Source organism: Lampetra fluviatilis, unplaced genomic scaffold (assembly GCF_964198595.1).
Source record: "Lampetra fluviatilis unplaced genomic scaffold, kcLamFluv1.1 SCAFFOLD_243, whole genome shotgun sequence".
Lineage (NCBI taxonomy): Eukaryota > Metazoa > Chordata > Hyperoartia > Petromyzontiformes > Petromyzontidae > Lampetra > Lampetra fluviatilis.
In genome coordinates, this window is record NW_027621824.1 from 10,001 (window position 1) to 21,880 (window position 11,880).

The 11,880-nt window shown below is 56.6% G+C and overlaps 1 protein-coding gene across 1 annotated transcript in view; it reads right to left on the bottom strand.

Annotated features, from left to right (window-relative positions):
• LOC144955741 (pyruvate dehydrogenase E1 component subunit alpha, somatic form, mitochondrial-like) overlaps positions 1-11,655 on the bottom strand; it is a gene marked incomplete at its 3' end in the record, with an annotated part of 21,281 nt that extends 9,626 nt beyond the window's left edge. The window contains exons 1-5 of the mRNA XM_078885884.1: positions 11,499-11,655; positions 10,235-10,303; positions 8,267-8,440; positions 4,847-4,973; positions 2,297-2,388 (exon numbers count right to left, since the gene is read on the bottom strand). Coding sequence (XP_078742010.1) covers positions 2,297-2,388; positions 4,847-4,973; positions 8,267-8,440; positions 10,235-10,303; positions 11,499-11,546 — 510 coding nt within the window. The remainder of the gene's footprint in view (positions 1-2,296; positions 2,389-4,846; positions 4,974-8,266; positions 8,441-10,234; positions 10,304-11,498) is intronic.
• Between the last annotated feature and the right edge of the window lie 225 nt (positions 11,656-11,880).

Below are 11,880 nucleotides of genomic sequence, written 5' to 3' on the forward strand. Positions count from 1 at the left end.
AGGCGAGCGCAATACCAGCTCCCAGAGGCACCTACACACACACAGAGACTCACTCACTCACTCACTCACACACTCACTCACTCAGTCAGTCACTCACTAACTCACCCACACACTCACTCACTCACTCACACACTCACTCACACACTCACACACTCACACACTCACTCACCCACCCACTCACCCACTCACTCACTCACCCACCCACCCACTCACCCACTCACTCACTCAGTCAGTCACTCACTAACTCACCCACTCACTCACTCAGTCACTCACTCACACACTCACTCACACACTCACACACTCAGTCACTCAGTCACACACTCACTCACTCACTCACACACTCACACACTCACTCACTCAGTCAGTCACTCAGTCACTCACCCACTCACTCACTCACTCACACACTCACTCACTCATACACTCACTCAGTCACTCACCCACTCACTCACTCACTCACTCACACACTCACTCACTCAGACACTCAGTCAGTCACACACTCACACACTCACACACTCACTCACTCATACACTCAGTCAGTCACTCAGTCAGTCACTCACCCACCCACTCACTCACTCACCCACCCACTCACCCACTCACTCACTCACCCACCCACCCACTCACCCACTCACTCACTCAGTCAGTCACTCACTAACTCACCCACTCACTCACTCACTCAGTCACTCACTCACACACTCACTCACACACTCACACACACAGAGACACTCACTCACTCAGTCAGTCACTCAGTCACTCAGTCACACACTCACTCACACACTCACTCACTCAGTCACACACTAACTCACCCACTCACTCACTCACTCAGTCACACACTCACTCACACACTCACACACACAGAGAGACACACAGACCTCGTTACGCCCCAGATACTGGCAGGCGAGCGCAATACCAGCTCCCAGAGGCACCTACACACACACAGACACTCACTCACCTACTCACTCACACACTCACTCACTCACTCAGTCACTCAGTCAGTCACTCACTCACTCACTCACCTACTCACACACAGAGACACTCACTCACTCACACACTCACTCACTCAGTCAGTCACTCAGTCACTCACTCACCTACTCACACACACACTCACTCATACACTCAGTCACCTACTCACTCACACACTCACTCACACACTCACTCAGTCAGTCACTCACTCACTCACTCATACACTCACTCAGTCACTCAGTCAGTCACTCACTCACTCACTCATACACTCACTCAGTCACTCAGTCAGTCACTCACTCACTCACTCACTCATACACTCACTCAGTCAGTCAGTCACTCACTCACACACTCACTCACTCAGTCAGTCACTCACTAACCCACTCACTCACTCACTTACTCACTCACTCAGTCACTCACTCACTCAGTCACTCACCTACTCACACACACACCCACTCACTCACTCACCCACCCACTCACCCACTCACCCACCCACCCACTCACCCACTCACCCACCCACCCACTCACTCACCCACCCACCCACCCACTCACTCACTCACTCACCCACCCACTCACCCACCCACCCACCCACTCACTCACTCACCCACCCACCCACTCACTCACCCACCCACCCACTCACTCACTCACCCACCCACTCACTCACTACTCACCCACCCACTCACTCACTCACCCACCCACCCACTCACCCACCCACCCACTCACCCACCCACCCACCCACTCACCCACCCACTCACCCACTCACCCACCCACTCACCCACCCACCCACTCACCCACCCACCCACTCACTCACTCACCCACCCACTCATCCACTCACTCACTCACCCACCCACTCACCCACCCACCCACCCACTCACCCACCCACTCACCCACCCACCCACTCACCCACCCACCCACCCACCCACCCACTCACTACTCACCCACCCACCCACTCACTCACTCACCCACCCACCCACCCACTCACTCACTCACCCACCCACTCACCCACCCACCCACTCACCCACCCACCCACCCACTCACTCACTCACCCACCCACACACTACTCACCCACCCACCCACTCACTCACTCACCCACTCACTCACCTACCCACCCACTCACTCACTCACCCACCCACTCACTACTCACCCACCCACCCACTCACTCACTCACCCACCCACCCACCCACCCACTCACCCACCCACCCACTCACTCACCCACCCACCCACCCACCCACTCACCCACCCACCCACTCACTCACCCACCCACTCACCCACTCACCCACCCACCCACTCACTACTCACCCACCCACCCACTCACCCACCCACCCACTCACCCACCCACCTGTGCTCCCACGATGCCGTTGCCGCCATAGAAGTGAGTGCCGTACATGTGCATGGAGCCTCCCTTGCCCTGAGCACAACCACCCTGGCGACCTGAGGGGGAGACACGGGGATAGAGACACGGAGAGAGAGACACAGAGAGAGACACGGGGAGAGAGACACGGGGAGAGAGAGACGGGGAGAGAGAGAGACACGGAGAGAGACACGGGGAGAGAGAGACACGGGGAGACACGGGGAGACACGGGGAGACACGGAGAGACACGGGGAGACACGGGGATAGAGACACGGGGAGACACGGAGAGACACGGGGAGACACGGGGAGAGAGACACGGAGAGAGAGACACAGAGAGAGACACGGGGAGAGAGACATGGGGAGAGAGAGACACGGGGAGAGAGAGACATGGGGAGAGAGAGAGAGACACGGGGAGACACGGTGAGAGAGAGACACGGGGAATGAGACACGGGGAGAGAGACATGGGGAGAGAGAGAGAGACACGGGGAGACACGGTGAGAGAGAGACACGGGGAGAGAGACACGGGGAGAGAGAGACACGGGGAGAGAGAGAAACGGGGAGAGAGACACGGGGAGAGAGACACGGTGAGAGAGAGACACGGGGAATGAGACACGGGGAGAGAGACACGGGGAGAGAGAGACACGGGGAGAGAGAGACACGGGGAGAGAGACACGGGGAATGAGACACGGGGAGAGAGACACGGGGAGAGAGACACGGGGAGAGAGAGACACGGGGAGAGAGACACGGGGAGAGAGACACGGGGAGAGAGAGACACGGAGAGAGAGACACGGGGAGAGAGACACGGGGAGAGAGACACGGGGAGAGAGACACGGGGAGAGAGAGACACGGGGAGAGAGAGACACGGGGAGAGAGACACGGGGAGAGAGAGACACGGAGAGAGAGACGCGGGGAGAGAGACACGGGGAGAGAGACACGGGGAGAGAGACACGGGGAGAGAGAGACACGGGGAGAGAGAGACATGGGGAGAGAGAGACACGGGGAGAGAGAGACACGGGGAGAGAGACACGGGGAGAGAGAGACACGGGGAGAGAGAGACACGGGGAGAGAGAGACACGGGGAGAGAGACACGGGGAGAGAGAGACACGGGGAGAGAGACACGGGGAGAGAGACACGGGGAGAGAGAGACACGGGGAGAGAGAGACACGGGGAGAGAGACGCGGGGAGAGAGACACGGGGAGAGAGACACGGGGAGAGAGACACGGGGAGAGAGAGACACGGGGAGAGAGAGACATGGGGAGAGAGAGACACGGGGAGAGAGAGACACGGGGAGAGAGACACGGGGAGAGAGAGACACGGGGAGAGAGAGACACGGGGAGAGAGAGACACGGGGAGAGAGACACGGGGAGAGAGAGACACGGGGAGAGAGACACGGGGAGAGAGACACGGGGAGAGAGAGACACGGGGAGAGAGAGACACGGGGAGAGAGAGACACGGGGAGAGAGACACGGGGAGAGAGACACGGGGAGAGAGAGACACGGGGAGAGAGAGACACGGGCAGAGAGACACGGAGAGAGAGAGACACGGGGAGAGAGACACGGGGAGAGAGACACGGGGAGAGAGACACGGGGAGAGAGACACGGGGAGAGAGACACGGGGAGAGAGACACGGGGAGATAGAGAGAGACACGGTGAGACACAGGGAGAGACACGGGGAGAGAGACACGGGGAGAGACACGGTGAGAGAGAGACACGGGGAGAGAATCACTCACCCACCAACCCACTCACCCACTCACTGAGTGTCTGTCTGTGTGTGTGTCTCTGTCTGTGCGAGTGTCTGTGTGAGTGTCTGTCTGTGTCTCTGTCTGTGTGAGTGTCTGTGTGTGTGTGTGTCTGTGTCTGTGTGTCTGTGTGTCTGTGTGTGTCTGTAGGGGGCACAGGTGGTGCATCAGCCAGTCATCTCGGTCATCTCGGTCAGTCGACCCGTGGCACCTGCTGGGTCTGTCCCGTGACCTCCTCATGCACCTAGCCTGGCACAGCAGTACAACCCATGGCACCTGCTGGGTCTGCCCCGTGACCTCCTGCCAGCGGGTGTTCGACACTTCACGTGGTAGCCTCAAGGTGCACTTTGCCTGGCACAAGCGTCGTGGTGACGTCACCGCCACCCACTCACTGACCCACCCACTCACCCACTCACTCACCCACGCACTCACTCACCCACCCACCCACTCACTGACCCACCAACTCACCCACCCACTCACCCACCCACCCACCCACCCACTCACTCACTGACCCACCAACTCACCCACCCACTCACCCACCCACTCACCCACCCACTCACTCACTCACCCACCCACTCACCCACCACTTAGTGGCGAATGGCGGTTGTTGTGTGTAGGTGTGTGAGTGTGTGTGTGTGTCTGTGTGTATGTGTCTGTGTGTCTGTGTGTCTGTGTGTGTGTCTGTGTGTGTGTCTGTGTGTGTCTGTGTGTGTCTGTGTGTGTCTGTGTGTGTGTCTGTGTGTGTGTCTGTGTGTGTGTCTGTGTGTGTGTCTGTGTGTGTCTGTGTGTGTGTCAGTCACCGGTGAGTTCTGCCAGGATGGCGCGTGGCGTGACGCCGCGCGTGTAAGCGTAGGCGTGGGCTCGGTACGCTGTGATCACGTGGTCAGCCAGAGTGATGGCGTTCTCTATTCCGATAGCACACGCCTCCTGCAGAGGGAGAGACACGGGGAGAGAGACACGGGGAGAGAGACACAGAGAGAGACATGGGGAGAGAGACACGGGGAGAGAGAGACACGGGGAGAGAGAGACACGGGGAGAGAGACACGGGGAGAGGGAGAGACACGGGGGGAGAGACACGGGGAGAGAGAGAGACACGGGGAGAGAGAGAGACACGGGGAGAGAGAGAGACACGGGGAGAGAGAGAGACACGGGGAGAGAGACACGGGGGGAGAGACACGGGGAGAGACACGGTGAGAGACACGGGGAGAGAGACACGGGGAGAGAGAGAGACACGGGGAGAGAGAGAGACGCAGGGAGAGAGACACGGGGGGAGAGACACGGGGAGAGACACGGTGAGAGAGACACGGGGAGAGAGACACGGGGAGAGAGACACGGGGAGAGAGACACGGGGAGAGAGACGGGGGGAGAGACACGGGGAGAGAGACACGGGGAGAGAGACACGGGGAGAGAGAGACACGGGGAGAGAGACACGGGGAGAGAGACACGTGGAGAGAGACACGGGAGGAGAGACACGGGGGAGAGAGACATGGGGAGAGAGACACAGGGAGAGAGACACAGGGAGAGAGACACGGGGGGAGAGACACGGGGAGAGACACGGTGAAAGAATCACTCATTCACCCACTCACTGAGTGTCTGTGTCTCTGTTTGTGTCTCTGTCTGTGCGAGTGTCTGTGTGTCTCTGTCTGTGTGTCTGTGTGTGTCTGAGTGAATGAAGTGTCTGTGTGTGTGTCTGTGTCTCTGTGTGTGTGTGTCTGTGTGTGTGCGAGTGTCTGTGTGTCTCTGTCTGTGTGTGTCTGTGTCTCTGTGTGTGAGTGTCTATGTCTGTGCGAGTGTCTGTGTGTCTCTGTCTGTGTGTGTGTGTCTGTGTCTCTGTGTGTGTGTGTCTCTGTCTGTGCGAGTGTCTGTGTGTCTCTGTCTGTGTGTGTGTGTCTGTGTCTCTGTGTGTGTGTGTCTCTGTCTGTGCGAGTGTCTGTGTGTCTCTGTCTGTGTGTGTGTGTCTGTGTCTCTGTGTGTGTGTGTCTCTATGTGTGCGAGTGTCTGTGTGTCTCTGTCTGTGTGTCTGTGTCTCTGTGTGTGTGTGTCTCTGTCTGTGCGAGTGTCTGTGTGTCTCTGTCTGTGTGTGTATGTCTGTGTCTCTGTGTGTGAGTGTCTATGTCTGTGCGAGTGTCTGTGTGTCTCTGTCTGTGTGTCTGTGTGTGTCTGAGTGAGTGAGTGTCTGTGTGTGTGTCTGTGTCTCTGTGTGTGTGTGTCTCTGTCTGTGTCTCTGTCTGAGTCTCTGTCTGTCTGTGTGAGTGTCTGTGTGTGTGTCTCTGTGTCTCTGTGTTTCTGTCTGTGTCTCTGTCTGTGTCTCTGTCTGTGTCTCTGTCTGTGTCTCTGTCTGTGTCTCTGTCTGTGCCTCTGTCTGTGTCTCTGTCTGTGTCTCTGTCTGTGTCTCTGTCTGAGTCTCTGTCTCTGTCTGTCTGTGTGAGTGTCTGTGTGTGTGTCTCTGTGTCTCTGTGCCTCTGTCTGTGTCTCTGTCTGTGTCTCTGTCTGTGTCTCTGTCTGTGTCTCTGTCTGTGTCTCTGTCTGTGTCTCTGTCTGAGTCTCTGTCTGTCTGTGTGAGTGTCTGTGTGTGTGTCTCTGTGCCTCTGTCTGTGTCTCTGTCTGTGTCTCTGTCTGTGTCTCTGTCTGTGTCTCTGTCTGTGCCTCTGTCTGTGCCTCTGTCTGTGCCTCTGTCTGTGCCTCTGTCTGTGCCTCTGTCTGTGCCTCTGTCTGTGCCTCTGTCTGTGCCTCTGTCTGTGCCTCTGTCTGTGCCTCTGTCTGTGCCTCTGTCTGTGCCTCTGTCTGTGCCTCTGTCTGTGTCTCTGTCTGTGCCTCTGTCTGTGTCTCTGTCTGTGTCTCTGTCTGTGTCTCTGTCTGTGTCTCTGTCTGTGTCTCTGTCTGTGTCTCTGTCTGTGTCTCTGTCTGTGTCTCTGTCTGTGTCTCTGTCTGTGTCTCTGTCTGTGTCTCTGTCTGTGTCTCTGTCTGTGTCTCTGTCTGTGTCTCTGTCTGTGTCTCTGTCTGTGTCTCTGTCTGTGTCTCTGTCTGTGTCTCTGTCTGTGTCTCTGTCTGTGTCTCTGTCTGTGTCTCTGTCTGTGTCTCTGTCTGTGTCTCTGTCTGTGTCTCTGTCTGTGTCTCTGTCTGTGTCTCTGTCTGTGTCTCTGTCTGTGTCTCTGTCTGTGTCTCTGTCTGTGTCTCTGTCTCTGTCTGTGTCTCTGTCTGTGTCTCTGTCTGTGTCTCTGTCTGTGTCTCTGTCTGTGCCTCTGTCTGTGTCTCTGTCTGTGCCTCTGTCTGTGCCTCTGTCTGTGCCTCTGTCTGTGTCTCTGTCTGTGTCTCTGTCTGTGTCTCTGTCTGTGCCTCTGTCTGTGTCTCTGTCTGTGTCTCTGTCTGTGTCTCTGTCTGTGTCTCTGTCTGTGTCTCTGTCTCTGTCTGTGTCTCTGTCTGTGTCTCTGTCTGTGTCTCTGTCTGTGTCTCTGTCTGTGCCTCTGTCTGTGTCTCTGTCTGTGTCTCTGTCTGTGTCTCTGTCTGTGTCTCTGTCTGTGTCTCTGTCTGTGTCTCTGTCTGTGTCTCTGTCTGTGTCTCTGTCTGTGTCTCTGTCTGTGTCTCTGTCTCTGTCTGTGTCTCTGTCTGTGTCTCTGTCTGTGTCTCTGTCTGTGTCTCTGTCTGTGCCTCTGTCTGTGCCTCTGTCTGTGCCTCTGTCTGTGTCTCTGTCTGTGTCTCTGTCTGTGTCTCTGTCTGTGTCTCTGTCTGTGTCTCTGTCTGTGTCTCTGTCTCTGTCTGTGTCTCTGTCTGTGTCTCTGTCTGTGTCTCTGTCTGTGTCTCTGTCTGTGCCTCTGTCTGTGCCTCTGTCTGTGCCTCTGTCTGTGTCTCTGTCTGTGTCTCTGTCTGTGTCTCTGTCTGTGTCTCTGTCTGTGTCTCTGTCTGTGTCTCTGTCTGTGTCTCTGTCTGTGTCTCTGTCTGTGTCTCTGTCTGTGTCTCTGTCTGTGTCTCTGTCTGTGTCTCTGTCTGTGTCTCTGTCTGTGTCTCTGTCTGTGTCTCTGTCTGTGTCTCTGTCTGTGTCTCTGTCTGTGCCTCTGTCTGTGCCTCTGTCTGTGCCTCTGTCTGTGTCTCTGTCTGTGTCTCTGTCTGTGTCTCTGTCTGTGCCTCTGTCTGTGTCTCTGTCTGTGCCTCTGTCTGTGTCTCTGTCTGTGTCTCTGTCTGTGTCTCTGTCTGTGTGTGTCTCTGTCTCTGCGAGTGTCTACCTGCCCATCGTACAGGTGACAGAACCCGCGGATGATCTTCTGTTTGTACAGCTGGTCGGCCTTCAGCTCCATGCGCCTGATCAGCTGCATCTGGCGGTAGTAGAGCAGCGCCTGGTCGCGCGTCATCGTCGCACGCACAGGGGGGGCCGACTCCAGCTTGTGCACCTCGCACGGCTGTGGAGAGAGAGACACGGGGAGAGACACGGGGAGAGAGACACGGGGAGAGAGAGACACGGTGAGAGACACTGGGAGAGACACACAGGGAGAGAGACACGGGGAGAGACACATGGTGAGAGAGAGACACGGTGAGAGACACGGGGAGAGAGACACGGTGAGAGAGAGACACGGTGAGAGAGACGGGGGGAGAGACACGGGGAGAGACACGGGGAGAGACACGGGGAGAGACACGGTGAGAGGGAGACGCACAGGGGGGGCCGACTCCAGCTTGTGCACCTCGCACGGCTGCGGAGAGAGAGACACGGTGAGAGACACGGTGAGAGACACTGGGAGAGAGACACGGTGAGAGAGAGACACGGTGAGAGAGACGGGGGGAGAGACACATGGTGAGAGACACGGTGAGAGGGACACGCACAGGGGGGGCCGACTCCAGCTTGTGCACCTCGCACGGCTGCGGAGAGAGAGACACGGGGAGAGAGACACGGGGAGAGACACGGTGAGAGAGACACGGTGAGAGACACACAGGGAGAGAGACACAGAGAGAGACACGGTGAGAGAGACGGGGAGAGACACGGTGAGAGACACACAGGGAGAGAGACACAGAGAGAGACACGGGGAGAGACACGGGGAGAGACACGGTGAGAGAGACACGGTGAGAGACACACAGGGAGAGAGACACAGAGAGAGACACGGTGAGAGAGACGGGGAGAGACACGGTGAGAGACACACAGGGAGAGAGACACAGAGAGAGACACGGGGAGAGACACGGGGAGAGACACGGTGAGAGAGACACGGTGAGAGACACACAGGGAGAGAGACACAGAGAGAGACACGGTGAGAGAGACGGGGAGAGACACGGTGAGAGACACACAGGGAGAGAGACACAGAGAGAGACACGGGGAGAGACACGGGGAGAGACACGGTGAGAGAGACACGGGGAGAGACACGGTGAGAGAGAAACACGGTGAGAGAGACACGGTGAGAGACACAGTGAGAGAGAGACACGGGAGAGAGAGAGAGACACGGTGAGAGAGACATGGTGAGAGAGACACGGGCAGATAGACACGGTGAGAGAGAGACATGGGGAGAGACACGGTGAGAGAGACACGGGGATAGAGAGAGACACGGGGAGAGCCACAGAGAGAAACACAGAGAGACAGAGACAGATACACAGACACAGAGAGAGACAGAGAGATACAGAGAGACAGAGGGAGACACAGAGAGACACAGAGAGACAGAGAGAGACAGAGAGAGACAGAGAGAGACAGAGGGAGACACAGAGAGACAGGGAGACACACAGAGACACAGACACACAGAGAGAGATACACAGAGAGACAGAGACAGATACACAGAGACAGAGAGAGACAGAGAGATACGGAGAGACAGAGAGAGACAGAGAGAGACAGAGAGAGACAGGGAGACACACAGAGACACAGACACACAGAGAGAGATACACAGAGAGACAGAGACAGATACACAGAGACAGAGAGAGACAGAGAGACACACAGAGACACAGAGAGATACAGAGAGAGATAGAGAGACAGAGACACAGAGAGATACAGAGAGAGACAGAGAGATACAGAGAGAGACAGAGAGACACACAGAGACACAGAGAGATACAGAGAGAGACAGAGAGATACAGAGAGAGACAGAGAGAGATACACAGAGAGATACAGAGAGACAGAGTGAGACAGAGAGACAGAGTGAGACACACAGAGACAGAGAGAGAGACAGAGAGAGACACACAGAGACACAGAGAGAGCCAGGGAGAGAGGTGTGAGTGTGTCTCACCTTGATGTCGAAGGTGGCCTCACTCGCGAAGTCGGAGTAAGAACGCTGAGACAGAACAACCCTGGCGGCCTGCACCACCAACATCATCAGCAACAACATCATCATCAACATCAACATCAGCAACATCATCATCAGCAACATCATCAGCAACAGCAACATCGGCATTACCATCAGCAACATCATCAGCTATATCCTCATCAGCATCACCATCAGCACCATCATCATCAGCATTACCATCAACACCATCATCAGCAGCATTATCATCAGCAACATCATCATCAGCACCATCATCATCAGCATTACCATCAACACCATCATCAGCAGCATTATCATCAGCAACATCATCAGCAGCAACATCAGCAACAGCAACATCAGCATTACCATCAGCAACATCATCAGTAACATCGCCATCAGAAATCGCCATCAGCAACATCGCCATCAGCACCATCATCATCAGCATTACCATCAGCACCATCATCATCAGCATTACCATCAGCAACATCATCATCACCTGTCACTACCATCACCACCACTACCATCATCACCACCATCATCACCACTACCCACCTGCCACTCCCATCACCACTATCATCACTACCACCTGTCATTACCATCACCACCATCACCTGTCACTACCATCACCACTACCATCACTACCATCAACAACCACCATCACCACTATCATCACTACCACCATCACCACTACCATCGGGGCTTCATCAACCCCGACCCCCTCCCCACCACCCACCCCCTACCGCTCGACCCCTCGCGTCCTCGGTAGGGAAACTAGGCAAGACCGAGGCTTCATCAACCCCGACCCCCCCCCCCCCCCCAACCACCAACCCCCTACCGCTCGACCCCTCGCGTCCTCGGTAGGGAAACTAGGCAAGCCCGAGGCTTCATCAACCCCGACCCCCCCCCCAACCACCAACCACCTACCGCTCGACCCCTCGCGTCCTCGGTAGGGAAACTAGGCAAGACCGAGGCTTCACCAACCCCGACCCCCCCCCCCCCCAACCACCAACCACCTACCGCTCGACCCCTCGCGTCCTCGGTAGGGAAACTAGGCAAGACCGAGGCTTCACCAACCCCGACCCCCCCCCCCCCCCAACCACCAACCCCCTACCGCTCGACCCCTCGCGTCCTCGGTAGGGAAACTAGGCAAGCCCGAGGCTTCATCAACCCCGACCCTCCCAAGGTGACCCTAGACCCCAACGCACCCCCCTCTTCCTCCTCAACGCCTCAGCTCCCCCCGTGTCCTCACCCGCGACCCCGTGGCCGCCGCCGTGGCTCGGTGCAGCAGAGAAAGCATCGTTTCCCACAACGACAGCCGCGAAGCAATGGCGAGGGAGAGGCGGACAGGATCGAAGGCCCGCCGACTGACAGCTGTGGGGAAGGGTGGAGGTGGTGGTGCGGGCGGAAGTGACGTAACGTCGGTAGGAGGGTGGGGTGGAGGGTGGGGTGCGGCCGTGACGTACAATAAAAATAAGGTGGCCATGTTGGGTAAGGGGAGGTTCAATAGATGGGAGGGTGGCCATGTTGGGTAGGGAGAGGTTCAATAGATGGAGGGTGGCCATGTTGTGTAGGTTCAATAGTTCTAGATTTGAAGCTTTCGTGACTGCAATGATTCATATTCTCAGGTTTTT